Source organism: Prionailurus bengalensis, chromosome B1 (genome assembly GCF_016509475.1).
Source record: "Prionailurus bengalensis isolate Pbe53 chromosome B1, Fcat_Pben_1.1_paternal_pri, whole genome shotgun sequence".
NCBI lineage: Eukaryota > Metazoa > Chordata > Mammalia > Carnivora > Felidae > Prionailurus > Prionailurus bengalensis.
Window position 1 is genome coordinate 59,891,826 of NC_057344.1, and position 17,437 is coordinate 59,909,262.

At 40.7% G+C, this 17,437-nt stretch overlaps 1 protein-coding gene across 5 annotated transcripts in view; it reads right to left on the minus strand.

The window, feature by feature from the left end:
- Positions 1–17,437, minus strand: part of PALLD (palladin, cytoskeletal associated protein) — a 409,470-nt gene that overhangs the window by 192,855 nt on the left and 199,178 nt on the right. For all 5 annotated transcript variants that reach the window (XM_043565870.1, XM_043565862.1, XM_043565886.1 and 2 more), the window contains 2 exons: positions 10,993–11,112; positions 8,122–8,464 (listed from right to left, as the gene is read on the minus strand). In XM_043565870.1, coding sequence (XP_043421805.1) covers positions 8,122–8,464; positions 10,993–11,112 — 463 coding nt within the window. The remainder of the gene's footprint in view (positions 1–8,121; positions 8,465–10,992; positions 11,113–17,437) is intronic.

Sequence of the window (17,437 nt, forward strand, 5' to 3'; positions counted from 1 at the left end):
GCAAGGCCTTGTATGGACTATACATTAGATGCTGGTCTTTAAAATAGCTGGCTTATTTTGAGCTTTAAAGTGAAAAATTATTTTATTCCTGTCACTTTTGAAATGTGCAACTGAAGGAAAGTTTTGGTTGGTGTGGGGGTGTTAAAGAGAGTGTTTATGGAGAAGTGAGTCATTTACGAGTTTAGGACGTTGTCTGTGGAGAGCTTCCCGGGGTGTGTTCTAGAAACCCATATGGAATCCTGAAGTCACTGGCTTCTAGAAGAGAGGAGCTCCAAGAGGGGAAGCGAGAACACTGGATGCCAGAACATCCTGCTTCCAACTGTGTGCAAAATTGAGCTTGGTTACTGTTAAGGAGAAGGGAGCATCTATGATGAAGAGAAAAATGAGCTGAGGTTAAATGCAGAAGAGACGATGGAGGAGACAAAATTGGAAGTGCTTATTTCCTTTAAAACAATTATTTTTGTTTAATTACAAAAATAATAAACCTTATTGTTGGAAAGTTGGAAAATCAGGACTAGTTAACAAGAAAAGATAACCTGCTCAAAACTCCACCAAAGAACCATTGGTAGTATTCTGACGTACTTCCTTCTAAGACAGAATACACATTTTAGTTGATTTAGGTGTTTATTTTTCATAAAGTTCATATTAAGCTGCACATATAATTTTGTTTCTAGTTTCTTGGGGCTTAACACTATATTGCTATTTTGACAGGAGATCCACAGCATAATCTCTGGGCATACTGTTCATATGTGGCTCCCTCTTATCTCTGAGCTGAGCCCACCTCTCTTCAAAAAAGCCTCTACCCAGTAGGGACTTCTTTCAACTTACTTTGTAATCACTGAAGGAGCTCTCGCACATAATGAGACAAGATGAGACGCAAATGTTAAAGAAATATTACGCCATCATGTTACTCTTTCATGGAAAGCATCTAATATTTGAAATGTACATACAGTATTTCTTATAGATGGTTGAGCACCACTTTGAATGTACATGGGGTATCTGTAAGTATCTCCAACTATATTTTAGACCCCAAATAAGATGACTAGCCATAAAAGTAAGGACTCAACCTCCTTTTGTAAGTGTAATGAAAACATTACATTCACCGAAACGCTAGCAGAGCAGAGCACCGTTATCCTGATATCTAAGAATGTGACACTGAGAGCCAATTTTTACATGAACAAAAAAACATGAGGAAGAATACATCAAAATGTTATTCCTTAGTTAAGTTTCACACTTCAGGAAATTCCTTGATTGAATTTTCCATTTCAGGGAGGGGTTGTTTTTAAAGTGATCCAACACCAACAGTGTTAATGCAAAGTCATCATTATACTGTATTTATGAAGAGCCCGTATCTACGTGCACAGCCAGGTGCTTCAGAAGTAGGCCCATGATCTTGCCTACATTCCTTATTCACCATTCTCCAATGTGCTTGGTGAGTGTGAGCCTGAGTGTGTGTGTGTTTGCAAGCATGTGATTTTATAACAAATTTAAAACAATACTTTCAGCCCTATTTTTTTTTGCCCTAATATTATTTTGAAGCCCCAGCTGATTCTGTAGTTTGCACTTTCACTATTAAACTGCTTTGCTATTTGACTAGACTCAGCAGATAACAAAAATCACTTAACCAGAAACAGAAGCTGACGCCTATTAAGTTTTCAGGATCAAAAGCAGAATGGCTTATCTTCCAAACATTAAATGGGAAAAGAAGGCAACTGGATTGCAATGAAATTCATCTAGGAATCCGTCATTTGTCTACAACATTGACATGATGTTAAAAGATGGGTAGAATTTTTGTGTATGTGCTTGCCAATATGATCTTAGAGATCACTAGATTATATAGATTATTCAAAGGCGATGCTTTTGTCTTTTTCATTTTTGTGTCTTCAGTAGCCAACACTACCTAACACTTTATAGATGCTAAATTATTAATGAGAGGATGAAATGTGCTAGATTTTTAAATACATTTATGTACACTTAAGGACGTCTTCACAATTGCTTTATGATTACATCTCCTTGACCTTTGTTGCTTAGTTTGCCTCAAATTGTTGTGCTGACCTTCTCCTTGCCTGTGTGTGTGTGTGTGTGTGTGTGTGTGTGTGCGTGTGTGTGTGTGTACGTGCTCATGCATGTAAACCTATATGGTAAGGCTTGTAAAATAGAGCCTAAGAAACCATTTATATTCTGAGGTCAGTGATATAGTGAGTTCTTCAACCCCAACTAGTAGAGGTGGAAGGATGGAAAAATGTTCAACTTCCTAAGTTATACTGACCAAGCCACACAGTGGAGTTGGAGCAGGAGTCCAACATCAACAGGACAGGAAGGGAGTAGCACAGAAGCTCTCAGCCTTTCATCAAGAGTCTGGCATCTGATGGGGGTGTTAACATGTCAAGTACACACACCTTGAACTAGCAGTTCGATTGTACTGTGGCCAAAAAACATTGCAAGTATGTACCAGAGAGGAAAAATGTCCTTCTGGACCTTCCAAATGTCTCACTTTCTCCATAATGTTTTAAAGTAAGATGTTGATCAAATGAAACAACAGGAGAAATGAAGAAGAAGTTGAAAAGGGTTCCCAAATTGAGTAACTTGGCTGGATGAATTTTTCCAATGTAATTCTATTCCATGGGATTTTTACTTAATTCTTCATACCATCCCATTTATAAGGTGAATGATATCAGTTGGAAAAGTATGACACAGTGGGAAAACTCTGGAACTGGTGAGGCTTGAAAACAGAAGTCTTACAGTGTATCTAGGTATGAAGTTAAGTGGAACAAATAGGCTTGCTCTAAAAGTGGGAGAGCTCGCTCTTCCTTTTCGTTGGTCTAGCTTTGCTTCATTCATTCAAAAATGTTTTTGAGCATACTATTCGTTGGGCTCTGATCTAGGTCTGGTTAAAAAAGCAGTGAAAAAAGGTCAAGGTTCCTACTCTCAAAAAGCTTACATTCTAAGAATGGGGCAAAAGCAATACACATGCTAACAAGCAAGTCAACAAGAAGCTATCAGAATGAGTTTCATGCTCTGTGGTAATTAAAGTGGATGATTTATTAGAGAATGGCTGGGTAGCTGCTTTAGTTTGGGTGGTCAGGGGAGGTGGTGACATGTAGCTGGGAGTTGAAAGCAAAAAGGAGCCAACTATTAGTAGCAGAACATTCTGGGGAGTAGAACATTCCAGGCAAGGGAACAACTTGTGCTTGCAATGTGGAGGAAACCTTAAGGAACTTCCAAATATAGCAAGCCACGCACAGTTCAATCACTGATAAAGACAGGGATACAGGCTGCTATTTCCTCGTCCTCGATCTCTCGAACCTATCATCCTCCTTCCTGCACATGCAGTCAAAGGACAGGAGTCTGACTTACACAGTGCTTATTATTACAAAGATGTAGATTCACTTTGTCAGTCCACAACTGCACTGAGGTGACACATAAAATCCCCACTACCTTCAGTATGAATAAGTTTATAGGACATGCCCCTCTCTTGAGACAAGAGGTGCAGAACAATTAGGTCTAAGGGTGGGACTGAGAGAAGGAAGAAAGACATAAACAAAGGTATTGAAATGCAATTATTTCGAAAAGCCTGATTCAGGCTGAAATCATTTTACCCCTTTCAGATAGGAAATGATGCTGTTTTCTCTTTAGAGGTTAGGCGAAGAGAAAGCAGGAAGAACAGGTGCAGAGAGAGTTAAGTCCCTATCTAGTTTTGCTGTTGATTAAGCATGTAAAAATTCTGAAAACAGCTTACTGCCATCCTTCAAGTCAAAGGGCATGGATTTTTTTTTTGTTTTTTGGCATTTAGGAATTTGTTTTATCAGCAATACAGGAGAAAGGGCATGATTTTTCATGCTAAGGTGCATATTACTGGCATTAGAGTGGCAAATGTGTATCATTTTATCTGCTGACCTGTCCTGTTTCTGGAGAGACTTGTCCATTGATTCATCCTTCAGAAATCTCCCTTTTGACTTCTCATGTTGCTTCTTCCACAAGTTTATATTCTACCTCCCTCCCACAAGATGGAGGAAGAATATTCAAAACAAAGAAATAAATGAGATTTGAAAACAGCCTGTTATTCATATATTGTTTGGTCAAATTTAGGAGGTGAGCTCAGTGGAAAAACATGACCATGCTTTTCTATATGCTTTGCAAATCACCTACTAAATTTGGCATTCACAAGTCTCCCTCCACGGTTTATTCCTGGGGATCCCACGCATATCCATGCCTTTGAAGGACTATGTTTTGGCAGGAATAAAGAGAAGCAGGGATTTTGTTTCCTCTTAACAAACTGAGCCCTATGTTTATTTTGAACCTTCAGACACAATTTGCAGAGAGTGGGAGGCAACAGGCTAATCTGATGCACTCTGAACAAGGAAAGTAATGTAACAAATACTTCATAAGTTAGGTTTATATTTATTCCTTTCTCTTTTTCTCTGATAAGATTTAAGCACCATGTTGCTTCTTTTCTTTGCATTGTGACAGAAGATCATGAGTATCAGACACTCGGTCACATAACTAACTCTCACGCATGATACTTTTTCCTGTGTAGTGTTCTAAGTGCACTTCTGTTCCTACAGCAAGTGGTCAGTTATGCCACAAATGCACCGTGCTTAGCATATGGCACTTACTGAATAGCCTATATTGAACTGTGTTAAACCTCTACTTGAGGGACAGTATCTGAGACAAAGACACTGAGAGATGAAGAAACTGAAGTAGAGGCCAACATGACACCAAACCAGGAAACTCACCCTCAGGACGGGTGGGAAGGACTCAGCTGGAGGTCTGGGAGGGTTGCAAAGCTATTGGTGAGGACTTCTGTTGGGTAATAAGGGATTGTGGTTGGACCTTGCTAAAGAAGAGAATTCATGACATTTCTATCTTTTCCTTTTAGTCTTTGATTTTTTTTTTTCTTCTCATGATCAGTACTGGAACTACAGAGAGAAAAAATGCAGAGATTTTCTTTTTGAAAATGATCTTTCCTCAGGAGTCTGTTAGGTCAAAGGTGATTTCCAGGTTAGCATATTACAAGAGTAAATGTTTTAATTCCTATTATTTGCCCCCTCCTAATTGTTTCCTATTTGTTTGGTTACGAAGGATTCAGAAGAACAAAATGCCATAAAGCCCCAAAGTAGAAGCCTCTCCTTTCATAAAAGGGAATAAAATCACAGGCTAATGGAAAAAGATCAGAGTGATGCATAGTTTTTCACTGTCAACCATAAGAGGCAAAATTTCATTTTCCCAACATATGAAAAGAGACAGACACATGTCAGAATTTTACTTGGTAGTTACCTGTAGTCACTGTTAATAACTTCAGTGCCATTCTAAGTTATTCATAGATGTCATTCAATGGAATGATCGAGCATTCCTCTATCAATGGATACAACTTTTAAACCAACGATAAAACCTTTTCAAAAAAGATGATGATAATAAAGGAGGGAAAGACCGGATTAAACCAGTAACACTGGTTATTTGAAAAAGGCAGGATACGGGGCGCCTGGGTGGCGCAGTCGGTTAAGCGTCCGACTTCAGCCAGGTCACGATCTCGCGGTCCAGGAGTTCGAGCCCCGCGTCGGGCTCTGGGCTGATGGCTCAGAGCCTGGAGCCTGTTTCCGATTCTGTGTCTCCCTCTCTCTCTGCCCCTCCCCCATTCATGCTCTGTCTCTCTCTGTCCCAAAAAATAAATAAAAAAAAAAAAAAACGTTGAAAAAAAAAAGAAAAAGGCGGGATGGAAGAGGAAGAACAAATAGCATGAACTTTGTCTTTAATTACTTCTGTATTGTTTGAATTGGCACACTGAGCATGCATTCACTTTGTAATTAAAACAAATCCAAAAAAAGCTGTTATACCTCATGTAATTTTTTTTTTAATGTTTATTTATTTTTGAGACAGAGGGAGACAGAGCACGAGTGGGGGAGGGGCAGAGAGAGAGGGAGACACAGAATCTGAAACAGGCTCCAGGCTCTGAGCTGTCAGCACAGAGCCCTGATGCAGGGCTGAAACCCACGAACCATGAGATGACCTGAGCTAAAGTCAGATGCTCAACCGACTGAGCCACCCAGGTGCCCCAAAAGTATTATACCTCATAAGAAAACTTTGAAATATATATATTTTGAAAGTGTCATCACAAATTATTTTCTGCCTAGCAAATGGCAGGTAATTGTACAATATGAAAAGCATTAAGTGACGTTGTAAGGATATATTTAAGCACATAAAAATTTGGGAAAAAAAACACAATGGCAAAACCTGGTACGAGTAACGTTACTTCTAAGCTACCAGGTTTTGTGATTAGGTACTCTGCCTTTCCCTGAATTTCCTTATGAAGGGGGGAGTAACCCCTTTATATGGATATTAAACACTGAAGTCCATTTCTCCTATAACTTAAATTGTACTGAAAATCTGACTATTAAGCAAATCATGGTCTCATTCCTCAAACCTGTGCTTAAGCTACTCATCTTCTTAATCAATACAGAACTGTTCTCTTTTGTGGACATGCCCGCCCCCGTCACGCACACGAGCATCCCTGTAAAGCAGAGCGACAAGCTGACGAGCTGCTGAAACTCCCGAGATAAGAAGGGCTGTAAATGCCTGTTCACAGCTCCTCATGTTTGCTCGCCTGTGATTTATATCCAATTTATGACAGCCATTATGGTCGATACACTTCATTTAATCAAAGAGCAAAGTCAAGTCCTCATCATTAAAAGTCTTCCCCTGGAGACAGCAGGTCCCTCATTTCATTAAAAGCACTACAACAAATACATATTCAAAATACAAAGATAAAAGGAGTCAGCAGCGGCAATTAATTTTATGGGCTGGAGCTACCAGGGTATAAGTCTCTTTTAAGGCTGTCACTTTTGAGTCCATTCTACCTGTCTGGCATCTCAGGGGAGCTAGAGCACAGGTATTAAATGTTTACCTGGTATCTCTCACAGTACTGCACACAAACCTAGGAGCCTTGCTACCTGAAAAACGAACTTAGACGAAATGCAAAATTAAGCGTGGCGTAGTAATAGATAGATTTTTGAAACTGCGACGCAAGATTGTCCAGAAGTTTATTTTTCTAAACCTGTCTGCCCATTTGCTAACTTAAGACATTCATTTGGCTGGTTGATCAGTCTAACAAGGTTCATGAAATCAGTAAACAAAGCAACATACACATGTAAGATATTCTCATTGAAATATCTTATACATTCTGACATTTCTAACAAATGAGCTGATGACAGAGAGAAGAGAGTAGGCTGTTCAGTACCAGAAAAACAAAGAATAACTCCTAGATTCTGGCAAATTCATTCTCATGGAAATATGACCTCACAGAATTTATGTACATTTTATAGGACTCTGACATTTCCAATGACCCCTATCGGGGCAGTAATTCAAGGTCTGTTACGCTATGATAGAACCTATTGAGTTAATTGATTTCTGCCTCTCTCTGACATTGTAATGGCTCCATTCATAACAACCCTCTGCTTGTGTGTGCCAACGGAAACAGCTCATGTCAGATTTATCATGCTAAGAAAATAATGGATATCCAATATGAAGATGGTATTCACAGAAATACGCAGCGCTATGGAATCCCAAAGCCAAGTAGGTTGCGTTGTGAGGGGCGCTCTTCTTCCTGACGAGCCTGGTTATCTCTGGTTTTGTTCCCTTCCCCAGGTTCTGCACACTGAATTTCCATCCTGAGCTTTCAGTCTTCCCAGGCTTATCTCTATCCGATTTCCTTACTGATTCTTAAATTTAAAACATTTGGAAGTGTTTTTAATAGAGAGCTCAAAGTAGGTCTCCTTTCCCATCCCCTTTGGGGAGTGGCTACATCCTTGCTATACATTGGAAGGCCAGGCCATGGACCGATATTTTCACAGCTGAAACCAGTTACAGCTTTTAGCAAAAGGTAGATTTGACCAAGCATCTCACTTACCTTCCTTATTTTTAGGTATCTTTTGTATTACTGAAGGACATCCCTCCCAACCCCTACACCCCCGCACTTGTTAGCAAGGTCACATCGGCCAGGGACAGCTTGCCTGCAGAAAAGGCAACTTGCCACATAGTTGAGTCCAGGCAAAAAGTTTTCCCTGGCCAGAAAGGCAATTTAGCAGGGGTATGGAAAGTATTATAAAACCATGCAGAAATACTCACAGTTTGGGTTTGGCAAGCAGAGGTGGTGGCTCCTTAGTGGGTGAAAGGAGGACAGCTGGTGTTGGCAGAGATTTATTACTGTTAGCTTTGCCGTTAATCAGTCCATTTACTCCATGGCTGGGATGGACTCCGTTCGTCTCCCTCTCAGCAGAACTGAACTGCATTTGAAGGGCTGCCATGCTAAGTCCTAATTCCGGGCTGTTCACCTGCTGGATCTCGGATGGCTTCTTTGAAGCCAACTCAAAGGAACTTGTCTCCAAGATGGGAGGGGGAGGTGGAAAGTGTTGGAAGTGATCGCTGTTGGATTCTCCCACTGAGTCATAGTTGCAGTTTTCAGCGTTGGCTAAGGAAGGGGAAAGAGAGGGAAAAAAATAATAAGATGTTACAGTTCAACTGTTATTTTTGTGCTATCATAGACTACCTGAGCATCCCTTGTGCCCCGTTAAGTTGTTTAAACAGTGGGAGCTCTGCTCTGCTTCTATGGTACAGAAGCAAAGCCAGCTGGAGGACCTGGTTCTTCCAAACTGGTTTTCAGGGACTGTTAACCTGTTTCATTTCCTGACTGGGGCCACAAGCGGGGAGACCAGCTACCAACTCATTATTAACAAGTTTCAAACAGGATTAAAGACAGAAGTTGGTAAAAAAAAAAAAAATGACAATACAAATAATGTCAATTAAAGACAGAAGTTGGTAAAAAAAAATGACAATACAAATAACGTCAATTAAAGGCAGAGGTTGGTAAAAAAAATGACAATACAAATAACGTCAATGAATAATGCTTCGTTTGCTCACATTTCCATGCGGATCTGCACGAACACGCCACCCATTAGCTCAAACTATAACAGCTTTACGTGGTACATGATGGATACGCATTTTATTTAAATCTAAGGAAAGTAAAACTCTGAGTTTTTTTTTTTTTTTCAACGTTTATTTATTTTTTTGGGACAGAGAGAGACAGAGCATGAACGGGGGAGGGGCAGAGAGAGAGGGAGACACAGAATCGGAAACAGGCTCCAGGCTCCGAGCCATCAGCCCAGAGCCTGACGTGGGGCTCGAACTCACGGACCGCGAGATCGTGACCTGGCTGAAGTCGGACGCTTAACCGACTGCGCCACCCAGGCGCCCCCCTTTTTTTTTTTTTAATTTTTTTGAAAACTCTGAGTTTAAGTAAAATGTCTTATGATCGCATCACTTTTTTCCAATTCAGATAACTGCCACAGCTGTAATTCAGTACAAAAGAAACTTACTTGTTAACTCTCAACAGAGAGAAAGCATCTTGCGATAAGATCATGTCATCCTTGGATTCCCCACCTTGCCCAGAGCCCAGCAGAGCTCCAGGAATGGACTCAAAAAGGTTTACTGAGGTCAACTGAACGCTCAAAACTATTTGTTGATTATGTTCGGCTCCCAGCAGATTTACCCCAGGTGAAAATGGGAAATACCGCATGCCAATTTTTGCCACATAAGATGCTTAGAGCCCAGAGTTTTGGCCACATTGCTGGGATACTGCTATGCCCATCTGACGGGACAGTCTTCAAGCCAGCTCTGCAACAAACCCTGCGGGCCTCCCTGCTCTGCAGCTCCAAACACGGCACTGGCGTTTCTGTTGCCCATTTAAAGTACCGATTCCTATCGACTCCATCACCAATCCAGTGAACTTGACATTTCTTAATAAGACGTGGAAGCATTTACAACTTCCATTTTAATATCCTTAAGCCAGTCTTGTTTGTGCCTCTGCTGCCACCTAGCACCAGCTTCTTACTCTTCCAAAGAGATCCAAGTGCAGTTCCATTGTTCTCCCCAAGACTATCTCATGCAGCTACAACCTGTTTCTTGGTTCCCTACTGTATGTACTACGTGCCAGGCTTGGCCAAAGCACTATTTTAAAAGCTACTGTAAAATAAATAATAGAAATGAGGCAATAAAAGCAAGCTAAAGTGGGGCACCTGGGTTGGCTCAGTTGGTTAAGCGTCCGATTTCGGCTCAGGTCATAATCTCGCAGTTTGTGAGTTCGAGCCCTGTGTCGGGCTCTGTGCTGACAGCTCAGAGCCTGGAGCCTGCTTTGGATTCTGTGTCTCCCCCTCTCTCTGCCCCTCCCATGACCATGCTCTGTCCCCATTTCTCAACAATAAATACATGTTAAAAAAATTTTTTTTAAAAGCGAACTAAAGTGAAGCTACTTACTAATAGCAGAAAGTAATCAAGTAAAGTTCTAAGAAAATAAAGGAAAAAGCCGTTTCATGTTATCTTTGCTAGTGGTACATTTCTGAGTTTTAAAAAATATCCAAGCAGTTCTGCATATTGGTTTCAACAGTATAATATACTGCTTCAGTTTTTCATATCAGAGTTATAGCCCACTTCCAATGATAATTTGATTTCTAAGATCTTTACGGCTTCTCCGGGTTACATTAGGTTTATCTTGTATTACCTTTTCAGAGGTTTCAATCGAGGCTTAAATAAGGATTTGTTTGTATGAGTACCGGCTCTCCAGTTGGAACTGCTGACAGCAGTGACCGCGCCTCTGATGCAGGGGTGGCCTTCTGATGTCAGCATGATTCTAGGTTGTATGCGGATGTTTGGAAACCAGATCCATTGTTTCCAAGACCAAGTTGCATGACTGAGAAAACAGCCCCATGTGTGTTCAGTTGCTGCACTGTCATTATCTTTTTGTTCTTCATCTCCATGTCTATGTCCTCTCCCCACAAAGCTTTTGTTTCCTGACCAGACGTTGGTTTGTCAGGATAACTCCTGGAGTGGCAGCAGGCATTCCTAAAGGCTGAGCTCTCCTCTGGGGTAGTTCTTCCTGCTGTGGTGAGCCACACACTAAATGCTAGGGAGCAGAACCCAGTTGATCTCTTACTGCTCACATACCTGAGGTGACAATCAGCTGGGCAGTACTGGTTACTGAGCCGTAATCATTTCTTGCGGAGCACGTAAAGACCCCTGCATCTTCAGGGAAAGTCTCAGCGATCACCAGGGTACAGATCTCCTCTGGAAGTGAAAAGAACAGAAGAACTCATCAGAGTGAAACCATGAAGTCACCTTGAAGAAATCGGACACCCTGCCTTTCTAAAACAAACAAATCAGGCAACAATTGGCGTAGAATCTCTTTACCTACTATTCACAATAGAGTCTCTACATTTAATTTAACAGTTCAGTGTAGCGGCAAAAACTTTGCCGTCAGACCTGCGCTTTGTGATTTTTGGACAAGAGCAGTCTTGGTTTCCTCACCTATAAATTGGGGATAATGTATACCTAACGGGGTATCTGTGGAGATGAAAGGAGATGTCTGCAACGTGTGTATCTCTGCACTTGGCTCGCGAGAGATGCTCAGTAGATTCCGGCTCCATTCTCCTCCAGCTAGTTTGGTTCAGTATGTGTGGAAGCTCTTTCAACTACAACGCAGCTGCCTTTTACATCTGCTCAACCGAAAAGCAGTTAGTGGGGAAAATCAACCTTCTCTGAAATGCTGACAATGGGGGAGTGGGGGGGAGAACAAAATATGTAAATGTTGGGCCTACGGACAACTACTTTGGAAGCTACCATTACACAGTGTGGCAATCTTGCACTTGTAGAGCATGAAAAGCCCAGACTCTGGAACCAGCTTTCAGGGCTTGGATAAGGGTCTTGCTGTATCTTGCCTCTGTGACTTTGGTCAACGTTCCTGAACGTCAACATTCTTTCTGTAAATTGGAGGAGAAAATAACAGAACCTACCTATAGGGTATTAATCATGCCTCATAAAATTAAGAAGCATTAAGCATCACAGGGTTACTGTGGGTAATGATGATCATGACCGTGACAACAGCTGATGGTTACACAGCCCTTATCAGGCACCAGGCACAGTTATCAGCACTGAAAATAGATTTAGACTTATGCCTTTTGTCAACCTTACAATTTAGATTTATTATAAGCCCATTTTATTGATAGGAAACTAAAGCACAATAAGGCAAATTGGTTTGCCCAAATTGGTTTATGAGTGGCAAAATTAGAAATCAAGCCCAGTCAATTTCCAGACTCCACACTCCCACCAACCACCTATTCCTGTGACAAACTATACGTTGCACTTAGGCCACTGCCTGGCATGGTAAATGCTTTGTTGCCAGTACATATTCCCTCCCAGTTAGCATTAGAAAGAAGCTAGATCTAGAATGTATTAACTAATTTCAAGTTGAATACTTATCTATGCTTTACCAGTAAAATAAAGATTATATTGGCAAATGTTAAGAGAATTGATATTTTTCTGATTCCCACACTCTTATCGATTATTCCCATATTATGTAGGTAGGGTAAGACTTTGTACAGTAGACTTTCTAGAAAAATGGCTGCAATTAACCTCCTCTCTGCATCCATGCCCCTTTGTAATGTGACTTGGCAAGCCTTTCCATCACGTGCACCATCTAGTTGCCCTAACCTTTGAATTTCGGCTGGACTTGTGAGTTGCTTTAACCTAGAATGCAGTGGAAATGATATCGTTGGTCAGGTCTGAGCCAAAGCCTCAAGGGACCTTGGTCATCCTGCTCCATCTCTTGGAGCTCTACTGAAGTCCCAGGTGAGTAAGACTATGCTGGTATGCTGGAGAAAGAGCTACAAAGAGCAGAGGTAAGCCATTTCAACAGGTACCATCCTAACCTAACTCCTTCCCAGCCAACCTGGAAGCTGACCACAGCCGGAGCAAGTTAGTCCAACTGAGGTTGGCTGAGCCTGGTGCAGACCACAGAACTGCCCAGCTGAGGCCAAGCCAAATGGCTGACTCCCAAAATTATGAACTAAATGAATAGTTGCTGCTTTAAGCCACTCATTTAGGAGATGCTGTCCTGGGGAGCAATAGCTAACTGATGTAAATGGAGAAGAGAAAATATTTCTCTTCCAACCTCCTTTTCTGACAGCCCACAAAGGCAAACTTTTGAAACTTGTAGAATAATGTACCTTCTTTCAACTATCTAATAAAAACTAGCAAATTTGTCTCAAAACAGATTTTATGTTTTAAACACTGGAAGAAAAAGTGCTAACTGCAGGTTAAAAGGGCTACCTTACAATAAAAACATTTTTACCTATTAAAAGGATCTTTAAGGATCTTATTTTTAAAACACAAATAAAAGTAATAAATGTAGGGGCACCGGGTGGCTCAGTCGGTTAACCATCCGACTCTTGATTTTGGCTCAGGTAATGATCTCACCATTGTGGGATGGAGCCCCACCTGGGGTTCTGTGGTAGGTGTGGAGCCTGCATAAGATTTTCTCTCTCCCTCTCAGTCTGCACTTACCCCACTTGCTTGCACTCTCTCTCTCAAAAAATACTTTAAAAAGTAATAAATGTAAAAATAAAACAAAGTATAAAGTGAAAAAGACTTCCTTTATATTCCATTCATGAATTCCATTCATTAACTTTATTCAATTATATCTTGCCTTCTTAATAATGTCACTTTGTTTCAAATGGAATTATTTTCCTTTTGAGAGGGTGGTATCTCTTAAGACTTTCTGTGTTAAAAATAGTGAAAAATACTGGTTAATTAAAAACTCAGCTCTGGTGTTTCCACAAGTAACTGGGATACTTTTGGCAGGCAATATAATGTGATCACACTGGGTTATAATGCAGCAAGCAGTGTAAGCCTCAGATGACTTAAGATGACTTTGATAACTCATTTCATGTCTCACCTCTGAGTGACACACATTTTTGAAATTTTGCAATCAAAATAGACTTTAAGAGGCACATTTGGTGCGCCCAGTACAAATGCAGATTTATACAGAGACCACCACAGAATTTTCTGGCTTTCTCAGTATTTACCTCGGAAAACAAAGCCAACTGGGCTCAATAATAGCAAACTATTCAGTTCTAATTGCTGTAGTGTTGATAATGGCACAAGAAAAATTCATTAAAATTCTGAACCTAGGTAATATACTATGTTTTATCATTTCAATAATGTATTTCCATAAATCGTGCTCAAATTATGACTGCATCTCATAAAACAGGAGTTGTGGTGTAATGGGTTGGGTAGGTATGAAGTCAGGCATGCTCACCTCTGCTCACCTTTGTCTCAATCAGTGTAAAAGGTTCCCTGTCTCAGGATGCAACTTGGAAACTGGAAAAACACCATGAATACATGGTGGAACTATGAAATGCAACGTATATTTCAAGTATTTTGATATTTTTAAATCAGCAATTTTTATTTAAAAAGATGAAAAACTAAAAAAATAAATGACAACTATGAAACTGGCAGGGCTCTGCATTACTCTGGTTTAGCTTATACCTTACATCTGGCCTTTGATACACAAAGATCTAGATATAATTATTATTTAAATTCAACTGCATGTCTTAGCTCCTCAATAAGATCAGGCTATTGCAACGGGGAGGAAGGAGGGCTATTTATAAGGTTGGGTGCAGATTATTAATTTTTTGAATGTTGAATCATGATGCGGTTTCCCAAACCTGTTAGATAAGAATCACCTGGGAGGCTTGTTAAAACATGTTGATTACCTAACCCTCTCTTCTCCCCTAGAGATTCTGATGCAGTATACTTGAGGTGGGGCCAAGGATTTAAAACACAAAAAGACACTTTGCAGTTTATTTTTATCTTCAGAAAAGTATGGAAAACTTTGCCCTCAAAAATGGATTTCACACATTTTTTTTATTGCAACCCACAGAGGGGGGAAAATACATTTTGTACCTAACCCAGTCCCATGCATACATACACGTGTATAACGTAAACGTTTCTCAAAACAATATTTAAGATTATATGAAGTGTACCTGACTATTTTCTTTAAAATAACGGTGGCTGTCCTCTGCTTTCATGGGTCACGGTCAGCAGCTTAAAAAACATGCTCTATAGGACCTAGCACAGCTCCTGGCTCAATCAACACCAATAAATTCTGACAGAGGTGTCTGGCACATTAAAAAAAGGGGGGGGGAGGTGGCTTCAGGTAAAGGTTTGAGAGATATGGATACATGTGAAGTGCACAATTATTATTTGATTTAAAAGTTCACTGAATAGAAGAAAAACAATAAGAGAAACCATGAGGTAATCCTGTGGGGTTTTTGTTTTTTTTTTACTGTACTGTACACAACTGTTGGCCTTCCAATTGAAAAGGAAGATAGAGGGGCAACTGGGTGGCTCAGTCGGTTGAGTGTCTGACTTTGGCTCAGGTCATGACCTCACGGTTGGTGGGTTCGAGCCCCGCGTTGGGCTCTGTGCTGACAGCTCAGAGCCTGGAACCTGCTTTGTATTCTGTGTCTCCCTCTCTCTGTGCTCTCCTCCACTCACTCTCTTTCTCTCTCAAAAATAAACATTAAAAAATTAAAAAAGAAAAGAAAAGGAAGATAGTGTGGAAATTATTCAAGTTGGAGCTTCACATAAGAGTAATCATTTGGAAAGTGAGATATATCTAGATAGGTACAAGGGATAGGAAATTTTAAAAAATTTTTTTAAGCTTTATTTATTTTTGAGAGAGAGACAGAGAGAGAGAGAGGGAATGTGAGTGGGGGAGAAACAGAGAGAGACACAGAATCCGAAGAAGGCTCCAGGCTCTGAGCCGTCAGCACAGAGCCCGATGTGGGGCACAGACCCACAAACTGTGAGATCATGACCTGAGCCGAAGTTGGACACTTAACTGACTGAGCCACCCAGGCGCCCCGGGATAGGAAATTTTATAACTAAATACACAGGGTTACAGAATGAGTTAAAAGTGTACTTAAACAGAAAGAAAAAAAAATGTACTTAACCAAAGAAGGGTAAAACTTAGGATATTAGTACCATAAGGGATTTTGGAGTTGTCTAGCCCAAATCTCTCATTTCTTCAGGTGAGTTCTAAAGTGATTTTCTCAAGGTCATGGTTAATTAACATTAAAGTCAAAATGCAGAAGACCGTCATCCTGCCTCCTATGAGCAAGCTTTTTTTTTCCCCCCTCAGAGGACAAAGCCTCTCTAGTTGTTCTGCATTTTTTCCTAGTTCAGGGCACAAGGAACTCCGTGTAAAATGAGGTAAGGAAAGATTTAAGATAGGAAACAAGGAGTTTTCTGAATCTGAAAATTTTAATTACTCTCACTACCCAAGTAATTCAATAGGAAATTCATCTGCACAAGGAGATGTGCTGTGTGTCTTCAATGATAAATTGGAATGGGATGTAAGACCAGTCAAAGGGCTTGTAATGTGGACATTCTGGCATCAGAAGAAAAACAGCCTAATCTTTTGAGATTTGAGGGGAAAAAAAAACCCTCAGATACTGGCAGCCCTCTGAGAGATGGGCTTACGGCACAGGTAGGTCACCTCTGTCCCCTGTAGCAAATGCTGCTGGAAGCCATGAAGCCTTCCCAGCTTTCAGCTGCACCGAGGTGCATCCTGCCCAGGGAGCCACTGCCTCAGTCCTGCACTATCTCCCCAGTGTTTGGCGTTCTCCGGAAAGGTCTTCTCTCAACCTTGGATTATTCATACCTAGAAAGATGGAGTTTCTGGAGTCACTTGGAGAAACTTCCATCACCAGTTCATGCCTGAGAATGCCTTAACTGTAAACATAGACATAATTCTGTGCCTTGAAACCTACGTTCAGAAACAGGATAAAATCTTATCTAGCAGGGATGATATAAAGTGGCTTTGGAGTTGATGATCTTGCCAATTTTAAACTTCCTTATGCTACCTACAATTTTGTGATTTTTAGTTATGCCATTAAAAAAACACCCGACCTACTATATATAATTACCCCTTCTAAACCATAGGGCACTTTTGCGAATGAAATTTTATCATCACCCCATCCTTCCATGACTCTGGGGACAGATTACAAATCCTCAATGTGGTCACAGAACCCTATATGACCAGGCTGCTGCTTACTTGCCAGGTTCCTTTTGTGCCTCTCTCCTTCCTTCATTCTGAGCTTCGTGCACTCTGGCTCTCCCCGCAAAGCCACATTTCTTTCCGTCTCTAAGCCCTCAGCCTGATGCTTCCACCTAAACATGATTTTCTCATAGGAGTCTTTTTTGATTAGAGTTGGTCAGATCCACCATGTATATTGTAATTTTAGGATGGCAAACTCTCCTGGGAGACAGCTCTCACACCTATAAATAATTTTTTTGTGAAATTAGCGTGTTCATTTCTGGTACCTTGACTACGGCCCCTGTGAACATGGAAAGCATTTGGTCTGTTGGCATGTTGTCAGCATCTCTCTGTGAATATTTTTGAATAAATGTATGAATGAAATTTAGTTCCCAGGAAAAAAGTAAACATTTGCTTTACAAAAAGACTGTTTCACATTTGACTGAATAAAACTCATCGTATGCGAGTTTCCAGGAATACTTCCATTGCATGAACGTACAGTCACGTACAGAT